At 48.6% G+C, this 24,149-nt stretch overlaps 1 protein-coding gene across 3 annotated transcripts in view; it reads left to right on the plus strand.

Annotated features, from left to right (window-relative positions):
- ERICH6B (glutamate rich 6B) overlaps positions 1 to 24,149 on the plus strand; it is a 353,852-nt gene that overhangs the window by 101,472 nt on the left and 228,231 nt on the right. For all 3 annotated transcript variants that reach the window (XM_029602897.1, XM_029602896.1, XM_029602895.1), the window contains one exon: positions 12,880 to 12,951. In XM_029602897.1, the coding sequence (XP_029458757.1) occupies positions 12,880 to 12,951 (72 nt within the window). The remainder of the gene's footprint in view (positions 1 to 12,879; positions 12,952 to 24,149) is intronic.

Genomic DNA, 24,149 nt, shown 5'->3' on the forward strand with positions numbered 1-24,149 from the left:
GACGTTGGCTAAGGGCGAGTCATGAAAGAAATTCCGGATGTTTTGAGGGGAGGCCATGTGAAATATAAGTGGTTGTTCCCTTTTGTACTCCTCTTCACTATTGATGGGGCTGTATACAGTATGAAATCGAAGTTCCCTGTACGTACCCGGATCAGTCCAGACTGTAGGTTGAGCCTCCTTTCCAGCAGGTGGAGACAGACTAAAACTGAAAGGATATCCTATATGAGGACAGAGCCTATCCTGTGACCCTTCAGTATTTGTCTGTCTCCAGCAGGTGTTAGCAGCTCACCCTTAGGTCTCCTGCTCTAGGCTAGTCAGCCTTCCTTTTCTTCTTTTCTTCGTGGATCAAGCAAGTACTTATTCCTTAGGGATCTAGTGTGGTTTTTTCTTCCTATTAAAAGAAAAAAAATAGAAAGGGAGTTTAGATTTTATTTTTCTGCAGGAGACGGTCCGTCTCCTGTCTCTTGCCGGACTCAAAGGGGCTTTGCCCCTTGTGCAGTGCACAGCCTGAGTCTGTAACCGCTTCCAGGTGTGGGGACCGAGTCTGGTGGTCCAGTTCTCGTCTCCCCCTCCTCTGGCTGCCGAGGGGGCTTAGAACCCCACTGCTGTGCTCAGTCTGTAAAAAAAAAAAGGAAATAATTGTTTAAAGTTATAAGTATTCAAAGTGCTTTTTTAACTTACCCTACAGCAGTAGACCCATCTTTCTCATTTTGGTCTTCAGAGGGCTTGAACCAGCAGCCAGAGAGGCAGGAGTCAGCAGATTTCCACCCTGCTTCACTCCGGGCCTGCAGGCTGCCAATGAAACTTTTTTTTTCTGCAGTTTTTTTCTTCAGTGCGGCTCTTCCTATGCCGCGGCAGGCAACCTGCCTGTCCTGTGGCCAGCCCTCGTCACGTTTTTCGCGAGAGGGCTTCTGCTCTGCCTACCTGCCAGGGGGAGAAGGTCCCTCCTCGTCAGGGCAGGCAAATTTAGCCCAGGGATCAAGTCCCCAGAGCATGGCCAGGCCGTACCCGGGTCGGCAGAGCCCGGGAACGACGGCCATCTTGTATTTTTTCAGCGGCTCCGTTTTTGGAGCTGCCTGGGGCTGGGGGGGCCGATTTTTTTCTCAGACTCCCCCCGATTTGAGCCCCGCGGGCCCCCAAGATGGATTCCCTGATCCCCCTTTGCCCCCCTCCCCCACCTGGGAAATCTAGGGCCCATTTTACCACAGAATTTGTCCTCCTCCTGCATAAATCCTATTTAACCAGCCTGCAGGAGGAGGAGGAAGGTCTTCCCGGCAAAAATTCCCCGCTCCGCGCCGTTGACTGTTGGCCTGGCTGCGGAGTCCCCGGGGCCTGTTCGGGTGCGGGTGGTCCCGGGTGGTCCCGGGTGTCCCCTCCCCCCGGTGGACCCAGTACTCCCGGATCCTGACGCCTCCCTTGATGCAGAGGGTACCATTCCTTCCCTGGAGGGGGATGACCCCAGGGTCCTACGGATGTTCCGCAGGGAGGAGCTGGAACCCCTCATCCCCTTTGACCTCCAGGAATTGGGGTTGGAGGGGCCCCCCGCGGACACCCTTATGGCCTCTTTGCCTAAAGACATGGACCCGGTCCTGGCGGGTCTCAGGGCTCCGGCTACCGCCTTACCTTTTCATCCCATGCACAAGCTGTTGCTCCTGCGGGAATGGGAGGCTCCTGAAGTGGGCCTCTGGGTGGCACGTACCATGGATAAGCTCTACCCCCTCCCGGAGGAGTGTTTGGAAATTTTAAAAAATCCCTCCGTGGACTCCTCCGTCTCTGCGGTCACCAAACATACCACCATCCCTGTGGAGGGATCGACAGCCCTGAAAGACGCCCAGGACCGCAAGGTTGAGGAACATATGAAGCGCATTTTTGAAGTCTTGGCGCTGGGGGTTCGTGCGACTTTTTGCAGCAGTCTCATGCTACGGGCAGGTCTCAGGTGGGTCCAACAGTTACTCTCAACCAGGACCTCCTGTCGGCAGAGGCGGAACAGGCTGAGCGTCTCAAAGCCGTCGTCGCTTATGGGGCTGATGCGCTCTACGACCTCATTCGCGTACAGACTAAGGCAATGGCCTCTGCGGTCTCCGCCAGACGACTCCTCTGGCTGCGCAATTGGTCGGCCGATCTGTCCTCCAAAGCCCGGCTGGGCATGTTGCCTTTCAAAAGTAAGCTGCTTTTTGGTGAGGACCTCAAGAAGCTTATGGATTCCTTGGGGGACAATAAGGTCCATAAGCTCCTGGAGGACCGTCCGAGGCCATCCCGCTCCTTTACACCCTCTCGTCCTCGCTTCCGGGGTCAGAGACGGTATACCCCACGTGGCCGGGGTGGCTCCTCGAGTGGTTATTCTCACTCTCAGTCTTGGTCGCAGCCCTTTCGTGGGCGTCCTCCCTTTCACGAGGGCCAGCCCACGTGCTTCACCCTCAAGCTGGCCACCCAATGACGTTCACTTGGCTCATTCCTCGGTCCCCTTCCTAGGTGGCCGCCTCTCCCTGTTTTTCGAGGAATCGGCCAAAATCTCGTCGGACCAGTGAGTCCTCTACATTATCAGAGACGGGAACACCTTCGAAATTGTTCGCGACCTGCTGGATCTTTTTCTCTTTTCCCCATGCGGGCGGTCCAAGCGGGAAGCGGTGGAGCAAACCCTCGCCAGGCTCCTGAGTCTGGGCGCGGTGGTCCCGGTTCCGGAGAAGGAGCTTGGCACAGGCCAGTATTCTATTTACTTCGTCGTCCCCAAGAAGGACGGGTATTTTTGTCCGATCTTAGACCTCAAAAGAGTCAACCGGGCTCTCAAGATCCCGCATTTCCACATGGAAACCCTGCGAGCGGTCATTGCAGCGGTTTGCCCCGGAGAGTTACTCGCCTCGCTCGATCTGACAGAGGCATACTTCCATGTTCCAAATCACCGCGATTACCAGAAGTATCTTCGCTTCCATGTCCTCAATCGGGATTTCCAGTTTCGGGCGCTTCCCTTCAGCCTCGCGACCGTGCCTCGCATCTTCACCAAGGTCATGGTGGTGGTGGTGCAGCTCTTCGCAGGGAGGGAATTCTTATTCACCCCTACCTGGACGACTGGCTCGTGCGGGCCAAGTCAGAGGCTCTTTGTCGGCAGGCGGTGGATCGCGTGTTAGCTCTTCTCGCGTCTCTCGGGTGGATAGTGAATTTCTCCAAGAGCAACCTTCAGCCCTCCCAGGAGTTAGAGTTCCTGAGAGCCCACTTCGACACGCGTGTGAGGGCTCTCAAGTTGATCTTCTTGCCGCGTGCGAGGGCTCTCAAGTTGATCGACCAGATTCAGAATCTGATCTCGCTTCCTTTTCTGACGGCCTGGGACTACCTACAGGTCTTGGGATCCATGGCGTACACCATCGACCTAGTCCCCTGGGCTTTGCTATCCCGTTGGCAGCCGGTGTCAGATCAGTTTCACATAGTCCTCCCGTTCTTGGACTTTACAGTCGCCGACTTGTAGTGGTGGCTTTCCCTTCCTCATTTTCTACAGGGAATGCCTCTCCAAGCCCCACAGTGGACGATAGTAACCATGGATGCCAGTCTCTCGGGCTGGGGTGTGGTCTGTCTTTCCCAGTCCACCCAAGGGATCTGGTCAACAGCTCAGTCTCGCTGGCACATCAACCGATTGGAGACTCGGGCGGTGTTCTTGGCTCTTCAGGAGTTTCTCCCCCTCATCCGTGTCCGACAACTCCACCACCGTGGCTTACATCAATCGTCAAGGGGGCACCCGCAGTCCGCTGGTGGCTCTAGAAACCAGTCGTCTCTTTGCCTGGGCCGAGCGACATCTGCAGTGTCTGGCGGCCTCCCACATCGCGGGCAAGGAGAATGTTCAGGCCAATTTTCTCAGTCGTCAATCGCTCAATCCGGGGGAGTGGGAACTCTCAGACGCGGCTATGGATCTGATCGTCGACAAGTGGGGTCCCCCCCACCTAGACCTCATGGCGACCCTCCGCAATGCCAAGGCAAATCGGTTCTTCAGCATGGCTCGGAGGGCATGGATGCTCTAGTTCTCTCTTGGCCGGCGGACATCCTTCTGTATGTGTTCCCCCCGTGGCCCCTGGTGGGGAAAGTTCTCACCGGGGACCCGTGGTTCTGGTAGCACCCGAGTGGCCACGCAGGCCGTGGTTCGTGGACCTCGTCACCCTAGCGACGGACGGACCTCTGCTGTTAAGCCACCTTCCTTGGCTTCTTCGGCAGGGGCCTGTATTTTTCGACCAGGCCGATCGCTTCTGTCTAGCGGCCTAGCTTTTGAACGGCGACACCTGAGGCGTAAGGGCTACAAGGAGGAGGTCATATCCATCTTGCTGCGGGCCCGAAAGCAGTCAACTTCGATCGCTTACGTGCATATCTGGAAGGTTTTTGAATCTGTTTGTGTGGAGTCGGGTGTCTCAGCACGCTCCGCCCCGGTCTCATTGGTCCTTTCTTTTCTTCAGAAAGGTCTTTCCAAGGGTCTTTCCTTTAATTCTCTGCACGTGCAAGTCTCAGCTCTCGGCTCTCTCCTGGGTCAGGTAGATGGCCATCCCTTAGCAGGGCACCCGGACATGATTCGGTTCTTGAAGAGCGTCAAGCACCTACGGCCGCCTTCTCGGCCAACTTGCCTGTCGTGGAGTATTAACCTGGTCCTTCGGGCCCTCTGCGGCTCTGTTCAAACCTCTCAGTCTCGCTACGTTGAAGGATCTTACGCTCAAGACTGTCTTTCTCGTGTCTATCTCCTCCACTTGCCGGATCTTCGAGATCCAAGCGTTGTCCTGTCGGGAACCTTTTCTGTGCTTTTCCGATTCAAACGTATCCCTCAAGATGATCCCTTCTTTCTTACCAAAGGTTGTTTCTACTTTTCATGTCAACCAGTCGGTAGAACTCCCTGCGTTTTCCCCAGAGGAGATTGTAGGTATGGCTGGGGGCGATCTCCGTAAGCTAGATGCCAAACGAGTTCTTCTTCGCTATCTCCAGGTTACCAATGGCTTTCGGGTCTCGGACCATCTTTTTGTCCTCTGGAGTGGGCCCAATTGGGGTAAGCAGGCTTCTAAGACCACTATTGCGCAGTGGTTGAAGGAAGCGATTTCCTCGGCCTATCTTTGCCAAGGTCGGGCGGTTCCCAAGGGCCTTAAGGCTCATTCACTGCGCTCCCAAGCTACTTCCTGGGCGGAGAGTCAATCGGTCTCTCCGCAGGAGATTTGCAGGGCCGCCACTTGGACGTCCTTGCATACTTTTGCTCAACACAACCGTCTGGATGTGCAAGCTCTGGTTTTTGGTTCTTTTGGGCGGCAAGTGCTTCAAGCGGAGCTGTCTCGGTCTCACCCAGTTTAGGGAAGCTTTGGTACATCCCACAGTCTGGACTGATCTGGGTACGTACAGGGAAAGGAAAATTAGTTTTTACCTGTTAATTTTCGTTCCTATAGTACCACGGATCAGTCCAGACGCCCTTCCCTGTTTGTCTTTCTTTCTGTCCTCTCGAAGCTTGTTTTCTTGTAGATTCGCAGATTCTGCTACTTCTTTTTTGTGCAAGAATACTGAGCAATTACACCGGAAGCCTTGATTGTTCAAGTACCAAGTCTATGCAAGAGCGTATAGTTATACCATGTTTCTTACATTGTTCTACAGTTGCTCCATTGAGCTTTATGGTTGCTTGCTTGATCCTATTTTGGTTTTTTATTTTTCTGCTTTGACAATGGTTATACTGAAGGGTCACAGGATAGGCTCTGTCCTCATATAGGATATCCTTTCAGTTTTAGTCTGTCTCCACCTGCTGGAAAGGAGGCTCAACCCACAGTCTGGACTGATCTGTGGTACTACAGTCTGGACTGATCCGTGGTACTACAGGAATGAAAATTAACAGGTAAGAACTAATTTTCCTATGGAGGCACAGGGAGGCCCTGCAGAAAGCAGATCTACTGAAAGCCCGTAAAATTCATGTTTGCTGGAGAATGAGTGGAAGGGAGCGGGAATCCCTGCTTGCAATTGTGGGCAAACCTCTAAGTGGCAGAGGGTCCCAACGAAGAGGAGAAATGGCATGCGAGCTGATGGAAATGTCTGTTGCTTCAGGATCTGTATTTTGGACAGACTCGTTTGGGAGTTACCTGCACATAACAGACTGAGTTATTTACGGGCCCAAGTTTTTATAACTCGGGGGGGGGTCTGAATACGCAGTGTGTGAGGGTGAACGTAAGGAAATTAGTAGTAAAAAACAAATTAATAAAAGGAAAAGTGGGATGTATACAAAGGGGATGGGGGTAGGGTTTGAGTTTGTTAAATTTCGTGGGGTGTTTTGATCTTCATGATATTTGTATTATTCTCAGTTACGGATGGGAGGTTCGTGGAGAGGGGAGATGTCTGGTCTGTGAGTATCTTTCCCTCAGTAGGTTTCTTGCTGGAAGTGTAGGGAGCAAGGGAATGGAGGGGTATGTCACAAGGGTGGGGGGAGGGAAGAGGGGTTTGGGAGGGGGGATAGGGGGATGTTTGGTGGGCTGGTAAATACAGAGGTGGGGAGGTTGGATCCACTTTTGGGGAAAAAGGGAGAATGTTCTGATTGCGGGTGATGAAAGAAACTCATCTTCGTAAAAGAGATGAGAGATTGCTGTCACATAAAGATTTTGATCAAGTGATGGGGAGATGCTATGGGGTGGGTATACTATTTAGGAAAACAAATACTGTGGTGAATTATATATATAAAGATATGGAAGGTAGATATTTGATTGTTAATGCTATAATGGGTGGTTCCAGGGTTACTATGGTGAATTTATATGCCCCCAGTGTTGAACAGGGAAAGTTCTATCACCAACTGGTTGAACAAATTTTCGGTAGGGCCATGGGATCTTTAATAAGAGGAGGCAATTTCAGTGTATACTTTAGTAAACTTGCCAAGCTACCAATCTTATGGGGAAACTTATGGGGAAACTTTCTGATACTCTTGAATAAGAACATAACATTAGATTTGCCATACTGGAATAGACCAAAGGTCCATTAAGCTCAGTATCCTATTTGCAACAGTAGCCAATCCAGGTCACTAGTATCTAACAGGATCCCAAAAGGTAAATAATTCCATGAAGCGTATACTAGGCATAAGCAGTAGCTTGTTCCAAGTCCACTTTAATAATGGTTTATGGACTTTTCAACCCAGAACTTGTCCAAACCTTTTTTTTATTTATTTATCATGTTTATTGGAGACTTCATATCAATTACATTATCAACTCCAGCCGAAAGTAAGCAAACCATACAGTATACAGAAATCTTTAACAGTATATCACTTCATTCTTCATGGCAATGGTAGTCTTGCAATTAACAGCTTATGTCAACTAAGTACCATGTTGGGATAGTATTAAACTAAGATCCAAAGTAGAAAACAGTGAAGCAAAAACATTATCTAACAGGTACGACCTGTACCATGAAATATCACATAATTTTTTTCCCTTTTAATTCTAGCCCCCACCCAAAAGTCTCCCTCCCTCCCCTCCTCCCTCCCCCTCCCTGCAGTTTTAGATTGTCCTTTATGGTGGGGGATAAGTAGGCCATAACAGGTCTCCATGTTGCCATCATCTAATAGTTTTTGCTGGACTTCTACTTTGCAGAAAGGTACTCTAGCATAAACAAGCGAATCATTTTTTGAAACCAGTGTTCTTCTGAAGGTGGAGTTTGTGATAGCCATTGGCTTAAAATTACCTTCTTTCCAATGAGGCCCATTTTCAATACCAAAAACTGGATTGTCTCTGATTGATCGATATCATCTAAAGTGCTCCCACCAAAAAGCCACGTGCCTCGGTCATAACGTAGTACTAGCCCCGTAATGCCATGTGCTTTATCGCATAATTGGTGCCAAAAGATTGGCTGTGTGAACATGTCCAGAACATATGATAGTATTCTCCCGGGGAGCCATCACATTTTGGACATTGATCAGTTAAAGATTAGGAAGCCCTAAAGGCCTTGCTGGGGGTCCAATAAAATTGCCATAGAAATTTCAATTGGGTCTCCCTGAGAAGAACATTGTCTGAGGTCTTTGGTATGGTTAGAAAGCATTGTTTAAAATTTTGAAATGAAAGGTGAAACTCAGGCCACGCCTCCCATCTTTGATACAAAGCCCTTAAAGCATTGTCAGGGATAGTATTGTTGAGTGTTTTATGAATGAATGCTATGGAGGGTCTCAAATCATTCAGTGGGACCTCCAGGATGATCTTGCAGAGTGTTAAGGATTCAGTGGGCTCCTGAAATGGGAGCCCTGATGCCTCAAGAAAGTGTTGAATCTGCAAGTAGGCGTAAAAGTTTTGTGATGGTAAGTTGAATACTGCTTGCAGATCTAGAAAACGATACAATTGTCGATTTGGCTAGAATAGTAATATGGGCCGTGTAAAAGCTTTTTGGAAATTCACCCTCGGTGATAGCACTTTTAAAGAAATCTGTAAGATGCTTTGTTAACCCTGCTCGTAAGATTTTATAAAAATCATAAGACATCCCGTCTGGGCCTGGTGACTTACCCGAATTGGCCCCCAAAATAACATTGGATACCTCTATTTCTTGGATTGGTCTGTTCAAGAATGTAAGTTGTGCTTCAGTGAGCATGGGAAGAGGTAGATCTTGAAAAAAAGATCCTCCTCTATTTGGCCACCGGGCGCATCATCAGTGTAGAGGGAGCCATAAAACTTTCTAAAGACCTCACAAATTTCCTCTTTAGTAGATACTGTTTCCCCCTTCTGGGTGGTCATGTTAGTGATCACCGTATTTCCCTTTGCCACCTGAATGGTTTTGGCAAGGAATTTGCCCACCTTATTTCCAAACTTAAAAATGTTAAATTCCGAGGCCTGCAATGATTGTTGTGCCCGGGTCTGTAATAGGGAATTTAAACTTTCTAGCGCTATGAAGAACATGCTTCTGTTCTCAGCCGAAGGTGTCTGTATTAAAAGGTTTTTAGCTAATCGGACCTTGGATTCTAGCTGTAATATCATACTATTTAAACGTTTCTTTCGTGTACTTACAAAAGCTATGATTTCACCACGCATAACTGCTTTACCGGTTTCCCAGAAGAGCTGTGGTGTATCCATATGGGACTTATCATGGGCAATAAATTCCTTCCATCAACTTGTTAAAAATTTACAAAAGTCAGGATCAGAACTGAGATAACTAGGGAATCTCCAAAATTGGGCTTAGTCCTGCTCCATTTTAGGGAAGAATTCCAGCCAGATCAGGGCGTGGTCTGAGATCACCTGTTGGCCAATATCTACAGTTTTAATAAGAAAAAAGGAAGCTTCGTACGCCGGAATATAGTCTATATGGGATAAAGTGGCGTGAGCTCTGTTGTGTTTGAGGATTGGTTGTGGACCCTTGGTCATTGTGGTGATGACTCCTCCCACAGGGAGGGGCCCATGGGGAACCACAGCGATAGGCTGAACTCTGGAGTAAGCGGACACAGAAGAAAGAAGCTTTATTGTACAGCAACGGTGCTGTCCGAGGAGCGGACAGTGCTTGTTGACTCTGAGTACCTCTGTAATGAGTTCCGACCTGACACGGGATATTCAGGTGTCGAATAGCTCTCACCCTGCTGAGAGACGTAGGTCCGGTAGTGGTCCGCGGAGCGGGGTAACCCGAGAACCCGGTCCCAGTAGTATGGCTGATGTAGACAGATCCGGTAGTGGTCCGCAAGCGGAGTACGCTGAGAATCTGGTGGGGTGAAGCAGAAAGAGAGTCTGAAGAGTTGAGGAACTCACAGGGTTGGTAGCTGTAGTCAAGGCTGTAACTTCCTCTGTAGTATACGAGCAAGGTGAAGGAGCAGAGGTCCGTGATGCAGGATACCCAAGAGAGAGTAGGCCCTCAAGGAGTGAGTACCTAAGTCCTTCCAGCAGGGCACCTGGAGAAAGAACAGACAAGACCCCTGAAGAGCGGGTGTCCTGGGTAGTTAGAGCAAAGCAAACCCCGAAGGGTGGATAGAAGCAGAAGGGCCCTCGAGGAGCGACTACCCAGAGCTTCCAGGAATCAGCAAATTACCCTGGAGGGTAGGAGGAGGTGTTCCAAGCAGGCAGCTTAGTAGCGGTCAGAATTAGCTGGACCGTAATCCTTGCTAACTCGTAGCAATGTTGGTGAGTGGAGGCTAAGTACCCGGAGGGTACTCAGTGGGGCCACCTCCGAGGTTCCTGCCATGAAGCATTCAAAGGAGTGGGTGGCGCGCGCACCCTAGGAGGCCTCAGGAGAAAACATGGCGAACGCAATCGCCCATGCCGGTCCGGGGACGCCGGAGAGGTCGGCAAACAGCAGCGGAGGCAGCCATTTTTCCCAGAGGAGAGGTAGAAAAGAGGTAAGGCAGAGAGGGCGCAGCCGTCTGCGACCGGACGCAACAAGCTCTAGACACATGGGTATAGTTCCTTTCTTCCGGGTGAAGCACTCTACACACATCCTTCAAATCCAGCTTCTGGCATAAAAGATTGGGGCCTTTAACTTTGAGACATTCCCCCCTACGTTCTGCCGGGCATTTATTCATTGACAGGTCTGTTACCCAATTAAAATCTCCCATAACAAACAGGTTGCCTTCTGAGTAGAGCACTAACAGATTAAATATTTTAAGGAAAAAGAAAGGCGTATGCTCATTAGGTGCATATAAATTACATATAGTGATTATCCGGTCATGGAGCGGGCCCTTAATAAAGATAAAGTGGCCTTCGGGGTCTGACATTGTTTGTGTTACCTTAAAATCTAGATTTTTGTGGATGAGGATGGCAAGCCCCGCCTTTCGGCCCTGTGTCACTGAGTAGTGGCAAGTCCCAACCCATTCTCCTCGTAATTTTGAGCTCTCCACCTCGGATAAGTGAGTCTCCTGAATGCAGGCTATATTGGCCCCACTTCTCCGCAAATGTTGCATAACGTTTTTCCTTTTAATTGGTGAATTAAGCCCGTTAACATTCCAGGAAAAAATCTTTGTCCCTGACATGTTATGGCTTCCCCGCTATTTTTTCCATGACCGGATATATGAGCTTTTGTATTTGGCAGTGGGGCCCCAGCCCAACCCCACTGGTTCTATTAACCTTCTTTCCCAAAGCTTTACACCATTTGTATTTCCCCTTCTTATTCTTTCTTGAATATACATTATAATGCACAACTTCAAAACTCAACTTCCTTTGTACAGAATAAAACCTCTCCTTCCAATAATAGAAACCCCTCCTGTGGGTACCATGCCGCTTTTTACCAGTCATCTCGTAGCCGCCCCCCCCCCCCTTCCCCTCCCCTATGTCCCTGACGAACTAGAACAATAACTCCCCCACGTCTTTGGAGGTTCTGAGCCATGTGAAGTCTGTGAGTAGACGCCACGCCGCGCCTTAATGTTCCAGAATCCGCCTCCTTGAAAGTGAACAATGTTTAGAAATCCGAAGGTTGTAGGGACCTATTACCCAGTACCTTGGAGCCCCCGCGTTCTTTCAACATGTAAGGCCCACCTCGGCTAGGACCATTCATGACATAGGATTAATTACTTCAAGTCCGTTGCCTTTAATCCAGTTCAGTGCATTAGTTTGTTGCAGGGTTCCTTACGCTCGAGTGGCTTCTCTTCTCCACTTGTTCCCCTATGAGGGCTAATAGTAACCGGGTTCCTTCCTTTTAGGTCCAGAATGTTATACCAAAAGGTGATCGTGGGGTGATCAGGTTAAGATGTAGTTAAACTTTATGCCCCCATCAACGGCAAATCCCGCATAGAAGGCTCGGGCCGGCCATTACTGGTGTTGAAATTGGGGTCTTTCATGTGTTCCAGAATAAAGAACATTTATTAATTCCACGGGCAATCTTGAAGCTCTTGGCCATAGATAGTATAGTTGGATATCCCCTGTGGGGAAGCATGCAACGTATTTCACAGTCGGGGCCTACACCGGAAGCGCCAGGTTGTGCACAGACTCTGTCTTCGGCGCCGATATGATATCATGCGCAGACGGCGCTGTAGGCGCAGAAGTCGTCGGCGCCGAGGTTTCCTTTTCCGATGAGGTATGTTGCGGCTCTATAGGCACTGAGGATTTCTGAGAATCCATTGGCCTTTGTCTTTTTGGTTTTCCTTTACCTCCTAGAGTGGAGGATTTAGGATCAGACGAGAAAGTTTTCTTTTTTGAAGGAGCCGATGACGTTAACGGGCCAGGCGATGAGTGAGCCTCTGACGGCTCTCGTGAGGCAAAAAGTTCCTGAAGCCTATAGGCCCCTTTGTTTTAATGCTCTAGGTGACATCCTAGAGCAAAACTCACAATCCTCTCGATTGTGATGTGGTCCGAGACATTTGTAACATCGGTCGTGTCCGTCCGTGACCGACATTATTTTACCACAACGACAGGGTTTGAAACCCGGTTTTGACATTTTAAATCTGTTTTTAAACTGAGGAGTAGATCAGCGCCGCGTGCGTTCCCGCTCGCGGAAAAAACAGACTAAGGAGATTCCGTTACTTTCCTGCGCGGGAACACACGCGCAGCCGCAGAGAGCAAAGCTCTGTTCTCTGCTTTGACAAGCTCCGCCTCCCGGGCCTGATTGACAGATCCCATGACAGCATGGCTAATTCAGCCCTGCTATCGACGGGAAAACATTTATTTAGATGAAACTGAATAAGGTGATGATCTGACCATCCACATTTTAGAACTCGCAGATCACAAATGAAGCCCTCAAAAGCAACTTTTCAGTCATGCATGGTGTGCATCAACAAATGTGACTTGAATTACTTAGTCATTACATTTAAGCAAAACAAAGCTGCTGCATTCATGTATCGATGCTTAATTATCGTGGTTATTAATTGTTAAAACCCAATTTTAGAATCATTGATCTGTCACTGGATTTAGAATATCTTTCATATCCTGAATAAGCAGAGGTATTAGATTACCTTGTTGACCCTCAGTAAATGCATTTGTTATTAATATAGAATATTGATATTGTTGGCAGTGACTGAAAAGCAAAGAGAGCAGCCTGAAGATGCCGAAGTGGAGGACGAATTCAAAGAGGCAGAAAGTCTAGGTAAGAAATAGTGAAAGAAGGATGAATGAGTCCCAGAAGACAGGTTTAGCTCCTCAGAAGAGCACTTAATAATAATAATTATTTTTTTACTTTTAGTCTGTGTTTGCAAATGATGCTTAAGGAGACATACTGCACTGTTAAAATTCAGGTACAATAAGTCCCTGACCAAAAGAGCTTACTATCTAAGTGGGTACAAGCCTTTAAAAAACTTTCCAAATCCATATAGAAGTGTGTGTGTATGCAAAAGCTCTTTTGGTGCCATAAGCATACTATTTGTCTTTTTGAAAAATTAAAAACAAGGGAAAATGGAGAAAAGCAGATGGAAGCTTGTAGTTGAAATGTCTCCATCGATTAGGCCACTCTTCCAGTCAATCATTCTCTGCACCGGTTAGGATTTTGCATTATGCAGAGCTAAACTGTGAGAGGCTGTGTATTACTGCTGATTAGCTCTATTGGTAGAAGTGGTGAGCTTACAGTTATATCAGCAGTTGAGCACCAGGCAGTGACTGGTGTCCAAACGTTTTGTCATGGAACTGGAACTGGGCAGATTTCAGCTTGATTCAAGTTCAACAGGAAGATTGGGTTTTCATCAGATGTGCTGGAGAATTTGATCTGTTTTGCCCCTTACCACTCCACCCTACTTGTGGATCTGGGGTAAAATCCAACAGAATTTTTGCCTCTCTCCTAGTGTCACTGCTTTCTTTCCCCACACCTCTGCTGCCCTTCTTCTCTTCCTCTCTTCTGATCCCCAATTCTGCCACCATTTTTCCCTTCCACCGCAACCTCTTTCTCCTCCCTCACTCCAGCGGGCATTGTACCATACTGACCACCTCCTTTCACTGCTGCTGCTTATCTAACCCGATCTGACCTCATTGGTGCTCAGCTGCTGCCGCATGGGCACAACTGTGTCATCCTCTCGGTTGTAGAGGAAAGAGAGCTGGTCTGCACTCGAGGGAGCGGGAGGCTAGAGAAAATGGAGACATGGGTTGGGAGGGGGATGCAAACGGAGGAAGCACAATGACGACACAGGTAGAAAGTGGGGCGAAATAATCTGACTGGGAAGTGGAAGAGACTGATGACTTAAAGAGAGTGTGAGCAGATATTGGGGAGGGAGGTGCTTTAAAAAAAAAAAAAAGCTTCATCTGATTTTTTTCCTAGGTTCAACAAATTGCTCATGAACCTCTTTTGAAGAAGTTCATACATCTCCAAGATGAGGAGAGCTGGGTTTATCGGGTTAATTTGTATTTGACTTTATAGTAAAAATATATATTTGTGTAGATATTTTTGTTCTTGATTATTCCAAGCAAGTCCTAAGAGCAGAAGGCTGTTTTCTGCTAAGTGTAACCCACCAAGTGTATGCACAGAGCATTTGTTTTGTACAGCAGTAACGTCAACATGTCCCTCCCTTTTGTGAGAAATAGGGAACAGTTGATATCATTGACTGTTTCACCTCTTCTGGCACAAAGTGGATATTAAAAAACAAAACAAAAAAAAAAAAGATGAGCAGTGTATATTATTCACTCAGCAATAGTCTCACTCACAAAAATACTAGCAAGCAATTATACAGAGAACTAATATATCTTTGAATGGTTTCATACGAGATCCAATTAATTACTCATATGTTACCAATTTCTTTTAAAAGAGATATTACTTCTCTGTGTGATTGAGTGATGTATTTTTTTGCAAGCGAGACTAATGCTGTGTGAATAATATACACTGCTCATCTTTTGCTTTTTTATGTATGTAAGTTATTGGGCGAGTGTTTTTTGGCTTCTTGTGAATTTAGTTGTTAAAGTGGATATTCCCAGAAAATAGGAGTCTTGACATTCAAACTGTAGAAACACAGAAAAGATTCCGACATAAAGTGTGTGAGTGAGGGGTATTTTAAAATATGTGTGTAGATAATTCAGTTGGCTGATACTACAGAATTTTTAAAGATTTCCTCTTTTCTTTGTTCATGTTTACATTTTATTCCTTAGGAGATTTTAAGGTGTGAAATTTTCGAAAGCACCTCCCACTCCAATCCTTATAAATCCAGTTCCTTGTACGTACCCGGATCAGTCCAAACACCTGGGTTCATCTCCCCCTATCAGCAAATGGAGACAGAAAATACCTTGCCAACACCGTATCTAAGCAACCGTGCCACCTGCAGTTCGTCAGTATTTCCCTGTCTCCAGCAGATGGCAGAGGCTGTTAATCCTGCAGTTCTGCAGTTGACTAATTTTTTTCAGCTAATTTTTTTCTTTTGAGCCTTCCTCCTGGGGGGTTTCTTTTATTTTTTTAGAATCCTTAGGGTTCTTCCCTGTCCAACTGAGGCGGTTGAGCCGGGGGTTGGTACCCTTGTGTGTGCTTGGTCTGGGCATCCGTGAGGTGTAAATCTGATTGTCCAGATCCCTCCCTTCATGAGGCCACTGAAGCGGCTGCAGGCTCTTTACAATTCTTTTTTACAAGAATTGGCTATTTTTGCCTATTTTTCAGGGCAGGTTGTTCATTTTTAACTAAAGCTAATTGAAAAAAAAGCAACAAAAAAAAAAACAGTGTTTGCACCGGAGCACTGCTCCATTTATTTTCTGGTCCCCAAAAAAGAGGACTCGTTTTGGCTGATACTTGATTTAAAGAAGGTCAATGTAAAACTCAAGGTGCCACATTTCAGGCTGGAAACCCTCAAGTCGGTCATAGTGGCTGTACGCAAAGGAGAATTCCTGGCTTCCTTGGATCTCACGAACGCTTATCTCATATTCCCATCCATCATGACTCTCAGTTTTCTCTACTTCATGATTCTGGGTCAATATTTTCAGTTTCAGGCTCTTTCGTTTGGTCTCGCCATGGCTCCGCGGACTTTCACCAAGGTGATGGTGGTGGTGGCAGCTTTCCTTTGAAAGGAGGGTATTCTAGTTCCCCCATATTTGGACGATTGGTTGATCAGAGCCAAGTCAGAGTCTCTATGCCGCAAGTCAGTTCATTGAGTTCTCGAAGTCCTACAGTCCCTAGGTTGGGTAGTGAATCACAACAAAAGTCAACTATCACCAACACAAACTTTGGCGTATTTAGGAGCTTGATTCAATACTCTTATAGGTAGAGTCTTTTTCTCTCAAGATCGAATCTTGAAACTTCAGGCCTAGATCTGCTGGTTTTTGCAGGTACCCAGGTTTTTGCAGGTACCCAAGGTCTGGGACTACTTATAGGTACTCGGCTCGATGGCCTCCACACTGGACTTGGTTCCCTGGGCATTTTCCCATATGAGATCACTATAGATGGCATTGTCCTGCTGAAAGCCATTATCGGAAGAATATCATATCCACTTACCTCTCAAGGGTTTGCCGATAGACAGTCTGTCATGATGGCTTCAGACTTCCAATCTCTGTCGGGGAGTGGACCTCGAAGTTCCCGATTGAATCGTGGTTACTACCGATGCCAGTCTCTCTGGATTGGGAGCAGTTTGCAGTCCCATTCGATTCAGGAATCCTGGTCCACGAGACAGTCTGCGTGGTCTATCAACTGTCTAGAGACCAAGGCAGTTCGCTTGTCCTTGAAGGAGTTTCTGCCGTTACTGCGGAATCGTCCAGTTCAAGTTCTGTCGGACAACGCGACAACAGTAGTGTATATAAATTGGCAGGGCAGAACCAAAAGCAAGGCAGTGGCTCTAGAGGCGCAGAGGTTGGTGCTCTGGGCGGAACGACGTCTAGAGAGATTAGCAACATCCCACATCGCAGGAACAGAGAATTTTCAGGCAGATTTCTTGAGTCGCACACACTTGGATCCAGGTGAGTGGAACTCTCAGAGACAGCCATGTAGTTAATTCGAGATCGTTGGGGTCTACCTCACGTTGACCTTATGGCGACTACTCAGAATGCCAAGGCCTTCCGATTCTTCAGTCGTCGAAGACAGTACGGGGCCAAAGGGGTTGACACTCTGGGGCGGATTTTCAGAGCCCTGCTCGCGTAAATCCGCCCAAAACCGGGCGGATTTAGGCGAGCAGGGCCCTGCGCGCCGGGAAGCCTATTTTACATAGGCCTACCGGCGCGCGCAGACCCCGGGACTCGCGTACGTCCCGGGGTTTTCGGAGGGGGGCGTGTCGGGGGCGTGTCGGGGGGCGGGCCCGGTCGACGCGGCGGTTCGGGGGCGGGTCGGCCGCGTTTTGGGGGTGGGTACGGGGCGTGGCTACGGCCCGGGGGCGTGGCCGCGCCCTCCGTACCCGCCCCCAGGTCGCGGCCCGGCGCGCAGCAGGCCCGCTGGCGCGCGGGGATTTACGTCTCCCTCCGGGAGGCGTAAATCCCCCGACAAAGGTAAGGGGGGGGTGTAGACAGGGCCGGGCGGGTGGGTTAGGTAGGGGAAGGGAGGGGAAGGTGAGGGGAGGGCAAAGGAAAGTTCCCTCCAAGGCCGCTCCGATTTCGGAGCGGCCTTGGAGGGAACGGGGGGAGGCAGCGCGGCTCGGCGCGCGCAGGCTATACAAAATCGATAGCCTTGCGCGCGCCGATCCAGGATTTTAGTGGATACGCGCGGCTCCGCGCGTATCTACTAAAATCCAGCGTACTTTTGCTTGAGTCTGATGCACAAGCAAAAGTAGGCTGTTCGCGCGCCTCTTAAAATCTACCCCTCTGGTTCTACCATGGCCTCAGGGAGTACTACTATATGTTTTTCCTCAGTGGCCGCTGGTGGGCAGGGTTCTATGTTGCATAGAAAATCATTGCGGAGAGGTGATTCTAGTGGCTCCAGAGTGGCCTCGGCGTCCGTGGTATGCGGATCTGGTCAGCCTGGCGGTGGACGACCTGCTTTGCTTCGGCCACCTGACGCGTCTTCTTCGACAGAGTCCTATATTTTTTGACCAGGCTGCTCGCTTTTGTCTAGTGGCATGGCTTTTGAGAGGAGGCGTTTGAAAAGGAAAGGTTACCCGGACTCGGTTGTCACCATATTGTTACAGTCTAGAAGGAAGTCTACTAACCTTTCTTGTGTTCGAGTATGGAAGATTTTTGAGTCCTGGTGTTCCGACAGGGGAATTCTCCCTTTTAGGGCCTTAATGCCTGAAATATTATCTTTCTTACAGGATGGCTTCACCAAGGGCTTATCTCTTAGTTCTGTTAAAGTGCAGGTAGCAGCACTGGGCTCTCTCCATGGCAAAATTGAAGGTTCCTCTATTTTGTCTCATCCAGACGTGGTTCATTTTCTTAGAGGTACAATGAATCTTCGTCCAGTTCGGAAATCTTGGCCATCTTGAAACCTTAATCTAGTTCTTAAAGCTCTGAGTGAACCTCCCTTCAAGCCGCTCCGATGGGCTACATTAAAGGATTTGACACTTAAGGTCATTTTTCTCATCGCCATTTGTTCGGCTAGAAGAATTTCTGAGTTACAGGCATTATCTTGTTGAGATCCCTTCCTTCAGATTTCAGAATCCGGAGTTTCTTTACGGACGGTACCTTCCTTTTTACCAAAGGTGGTTTCAGCGTTCCATGTCAATCAGTCAGTTTCCTAACTTACCGGCGTCGGATCCTAATGCAAGGGAGCTCAAATGTCTAGATGTTCGGAGAGCTTTATTGCGTTACTTCAAGATTACCAATGACTTTAGGAGGTCCGATCACTTCTTCGTGCTGTGGAGTGGTCCTAATAGAGGCTCCAAGGCTTCTAAAGCCTCTATTGCACGATGGTTGAAGGAGGCTATTTCTTCTGCATATATTACACGGGGTCGTCCAGTTCCAGAAGGCTTGCGTGCTCACTCCACACATTCGCAAGCGGCCTCGTGGGCGGAATCTCAACTTGTTTCCCCACAGGAAATTTGCAGAGCGGCGACTTGGAAGTCGCTGCACACTTTTGCAAGGCACTATCACTTAGATGTCGGGGCTCCAGCAAACCCTTCTTTTAGCGAGAGTGTTTTGCGAGCAGGACTTTCCAGGTCCCACCCTGGGTAAGGGCTTTGGTACATCTCAGGTGTCTGGACTGATCCGGGTATGTACAGGGAAAGGAAAATTGGTTCTTATCTACTAATTTTCCTTCCTTTAGTACCACGGATCAGTCCAGAGCCAACCCAATTAGAAGGGGGTTATATTAAGGGGAGAGTCGTCCGCTCAGCTGTAAGATTGTTCTCTGTTGCATTCCATGTTCTTGTTAATTTTTGTTAAATGTTTCCATATTTTTTATTATCTGCTTTGATATAGATATATACTGACAAACTGCACGTGGCACGGTTGCTTAGATATAGTGTCACGAGGTTCTTTTCTCTGTCTCCATCTGCTGATAGGGGGAGATGAAACCATGTGTCTGGACTGATCCGTGGTACTTCAGGAACGAAAATTAGCAGGTAAGAACCAGTTTTCCTTTAGAGTGCATCAAGGGGCTGTTGTGCTTTTGTAGTCAAAACTTGTACAAGTCGGGTTGGATTTAAATGTATTGAATGTGCATTTAGGGATATGGAGGTCCACATTTAGCTGCAGACTGTCAAGTTAAGTTACTTGGCTAATTTAATTCATATATTCAGCAGCACATCCACACTGCTGAATAAAGCAAAAGTTATCCAAGTAAATGTACCCGGATAACTATAGGACAGCCTTGCAGTATGACCAGTCTTACCTGGATACCTCTGAACATTGGAGTTATCTTAGTAAATTCACCAGATAATATTGGCTTCAGCCCCAGAATGCCCCCGATTTATCCAGCTCAGTGTTTTGGTTTTTTTTAAACAAAGTCATGTTTATTAAACATATTCTAGTTTCCAATACTTTCGTTCCAAGAAGGGATGAAAAGACTGATCTGCAGGCCCCAGTTCCTCTAGAATGGCATAATGAGTGTTTGGGGGCCCTATGTCTGGTATCAAAGATAGGCAGTGGTCTGTCTCGGTTTTATCAGAGGTGGCCCAAATTACAACAGATCAGTGAGTCCTGGAGATTATAGAAAATGGTTATGTCCTGGAATTTGCTCATCTTGTTTCTGACGCTTTTATAGTTTTTCCTTGTCACTCGGTCTGGAAAAGAGAGGTCGTAAAGTTGACTCTGCAAAGGCTACTCCATCTGAAGACAGTAATTCCAGTACTGAAGGACCAGAAAGTTTTGGGACACTATTCCACTTACTTCGTGGTCCCAAAGAAGGACAGGTCCTTTCAATCTGTCTATGACCTGAAACGAGTCAGTGATTTCTTTGAGGTAACCAATTTCAGGATGGAAATCTTAAGATCGTTGGTTATGGTAGTGCAGAAAGGATAATTTCTTGGGGAGTTTTGGAGGTGAGAGGAGTTGCTGGGCCGCCCTGTCTCCCTGTTTCCCTGCCGGGGCTGAGACCAGCCCCTGGGCCATCCAGCCATCTGCCATCGGCCCAGGGATTCACCATTTCCTCCAAGTGGTCATTCCTTACACTACTGTCACTCTGTGGGAGCCAACCCCTACCGACCACTAACACCGCTTACGGAAGTATTATATAGATAGCTAACTTCTCTTTCTATGGGACTTGCCAGCAGCCTATATATAACAGATTGCTACTCCGTAGCGGAGGCATGATAGATTGCCATCTCAGTAGCGAAGTACAATATACCTATTGTTAGCTTCTCTCCTCAGAAGAGTATCATTAAACAGACTGCCAACTCCTCTTCCCTGGGGAGTTGATCCATAACAGATTGCTATTTCCTTCCCTTACAGGAGTATCTACAGCAATTCGCTAACAGATTACTATCTCTGCCCTCCTAGCGGGATAAGCACTACAGATAGCTAACTCCTTCCCTCTGGAGGAGCAGATCATGACAGATTACTGCTCCTCCCCCTTTAGGAGGAAAGCAGAACAGATTGCTAACTCCTCCCCTCTGGAGGAGGAGAGCGTAACAGAGATTGCCGGTTTTTAAATCTCCCAGCAGTGTGGCGCAACTTTGGGGAGTTTTGGAGGTGAGAGAAGTTGCTGGGCCACCCTAGCTCCCTGTTTCCCTGCTGGGGCTGACAGCCTCTTACCAGTGGTTGACCGGACGGCTGAGTCTGGTTGATTTGATTGGCACCATCTGGAGGCGCAACAGGTGACGTCGCCAGGAAACGACTGCTGATTTTTAAATCTCCTGGCAGTGCGGCGTGCGGCTTTGTCTGGCTTTGCTGGCTGAGCCTGGCCGGCTGGGATTATTTTTTTTTTGTTGTTAGATGTATTGATTCTTTCTAAAAGAAAAGGAAAGCCAAAATCACAACTTCCTCTCCTACTTTACAAGATCTGCGAGGCCCTATAGACAATCACGATTGAGATGCCTATTGAGGACAGTGAGGGGGCTATTTTTCCAGCTTCTTTGAGTCCTGGCGTAGGTCCTTTTTCTCCTCCACAACCACCAATTATTCCATCAATTGATGTCACTAAAGTAAATGACTTAATGACTGTTGGTAGTGTTGAATCTGAATTGTCCACTAGACATTTTCAGACTGAAAATTTACCATCAAATCAGTCCCTTTTTATTAATAATAGTAATCCATTTGTGGAAATAGATAGGCTTCAACAGTCTGCTGAAGCCCCTATTAATGTCACGCTTATTGATTTATGGAGGATGATATCTAAACTGGACTGTAATGTCTCACAAGTGAATGCTTTTTTGTCTTCCCTAGTTAACATCATTAGGGTTATCTACTTTTCTAGAGGAATCAGTCAATATTATTATTAATAGAATGACACTTTTTGTTTCTTTTTTATTAGAACAAGATAAAGAGCAGGTGTTTAAAAATTTCTTTAGGAATAAAGATGCTCTATTTTGTGGCCAGAAAATTCAAATATTTCCTGACATCTCCAGATCCACACAGGCTCGTCAGAGGCATTTCTTGTGCCTGAAGAGTAAAATCTTGGCTATTGGTGCCACCTTTTTGTTATGGTTTGTGGGAGATGCAAGTTGTTACCACCTGTAATGGTGTGGACCCCACAGGTCCACACCGTTGGGAGGCGAGGTCAGACACAGCGAAGAGCTCTGGGTGAAGCTTATGGAGAGATCGCCAGGAGCGTACCCTAGTAGAGAGGCAGGCTAGAGGCAATACCTGGGCAGAGACTCCAAAGGGAGAGGTGCCAGACAGGCCGCAGAGCGGGAGGCACCAGACTGATCGAGCAGGAGGTACTCCAGAGAGGCAACCCTGAGGGGAGGAGCTGTGCAGTGTAGAGGATGATGATGTAATGCTGTAGGCCAACTCACAGGATGGGGAAGCCCAAGCTGAGCCTCTACTGGTGACGTATGCACAGCCCCAAAGAGTGGAGAAGTGCTGGCAGTCTCGATAGTATGAGGACGCGACCCCGAGTAGTGGGGAAGCATAGATGGTCACATAGAAGCAGGAGAATGCTACCCCGAGGAGTGGGGAAGCTCTGGCAGTCACTTGGGAAACACGTAGGCATGGCATCGAGGAGCAAAGAAGCACAGACAGTTTTGTACAGGACACAGGCACAACCCTAAGGAGCGGGGAGGCCCAGTTGTAGAACTCGCGGATAGTAGAGGTGTTCCAGAAGAAGTCCTGAGGAGCGGGAGGCTTTTCAAGATAGGACTAAGGAGGTGCGGAGCCAGCCCGAGGAGCGGGGTAGGCTAGGAGAGCGAGTCCCCGATGTGCACACTGGTTCCCAAGGAGCGGGTACCAGACAGAGTCCACAAGCCCGAAAGCGTAGTCACAGGAACATGAAGGCAGTAGTCGAAGACGTACGGAACTTGTTGCCAAGTCGACTAGCTGAGGGCGAAGGTGGAGCTTAAATACAAAGGTCCGATGACATCATCAAACAGGGACGCCCCCAAGGTTCCTGCCGAAGAGGCTTCAAAGGAGAGCCCAGTGGTGCGCGCGAACGAGTGCCTAGGAAAGCCCAAAGCCGACGTGGGTGGCGGCAGCGTCCAGGCCTCCACAAGGAGTCCCGGGGAACGCGGTGGTGGAGGTTGGCCCAAGCCGCGAGCAAACCCGGGGAGAGCAGGAGAGTGGTGCAGGAAGTACACACGGTCACCACTGTCTGCGACCGACGGGCATAACACTTTTTCCTGAAATATCCTTGGAGGAGACAGAGGTTAGGATGAGTTTCACCACTGGAAGCCCGCTGTTCCCCCCCCCCCCCCAGGTGGAGCCCATAAGGACCTGGGCCGCTTGGACTTAGGTGGGCCTCACAGGGTCTCCTGGAGAGGTAGTAGACAGGCATGCCCATGGACAGGAAGGGAGCATGGTCGGACTCCAGGTCGTAGGTCTGATGAAGCGAGGAAGACCTTGCATAGGCAATGACAAGGCAAGGGACAGAGCCAGAATCAGGAGACATAGTCAATCGAGGCAGAGGTCAGACGAGGTCACAAGGCAGGCAGAGGTCAGGATCCATGCACAGACAGAATGGTCAAGGACCAGGCTGAGGTCAGTACCAGAGAGACAGTCCGAGGGTACTACCTGGGGAGATGAGACAGACAAACATTAGAACAGGAGGACACTGGACAGGGCTGGAACAAGACTATGAACATAGAGGCAAACTAGTACACTTACAGTGCTGACCCGATGCTGTGCTCGATCTTCATCCTACCGGGCCACATCTCTGGGCATCGGAGGAACACAGGGGACCTATCGGAACGGTCAGACATGGAGCCGATTGATAGGAGCAAGGTCTGGGGCGAGCAATTGAACAGGGCAGTGATGTTCCAGTTGGTGTGGATGTTCTTGGAATTCTTGAAGTGAGAGCTTGAACCCACAAGCTTGGAATCAGGTGTTCTTGGCTTCATGGGAGTGGGCTGGGACCCCCCACAAACTTGGAATGTCTTAGAGTGGGGCTTGAACCCAGGGTTGTAGGATCAAAGTCTCTCATTGACTCTATGGAAGGATCAGAGTCTCTTCACCTTAGCTGTTATGCCACGGCAAGGAAGCACAGGTAGGAACTTCCTTATATTAGGCATTTAATCAGGATGCGCCGCGGAGCTAGGACCAGCCCCTGGTCCTACAAGAGACCGGGCGGAGCGCACGTATGTAGGGGCGTGGCCAAAGCCAATGGAGGCGCCGAACTCCGGTGTGAAGCCTGGTGCGTAGTGGAAGGCCCAGCGACTGCCGCCACGGGACGCCGAGGCTTGGAGGTGCTCGCGGATGCCGCTGGGGAGGCCAGCCCGTGACCTGCAGAGGAGTTAGTGAGGTGAGCAGGCCCGTGCGCGGGCCGGGCGCAGACGGGCATACAGCAGTGAAATTATGCATGTATCTTCCCTTTCACCCCCAAAGATTATGGATTAAGTATGCAGACTATGTATTTTCCTTGATTATTATTTATGTTGT

This window comes from Rhinatrema bivittatum, chromosome 5 (genome assembly GCF_901001135.1).
Source record: "Rhinatrema bivittatum chromosome 5, aRhiBiv1.1, whole genome shotgun sequence".
Classification (NCBI taxonomy): Eukaryota; Metazoa; Chordata; class Amphibia; order Gymnophiona; family Rhinatrematidae; genus Rhinatrema; species Rhinatrema bivittatum.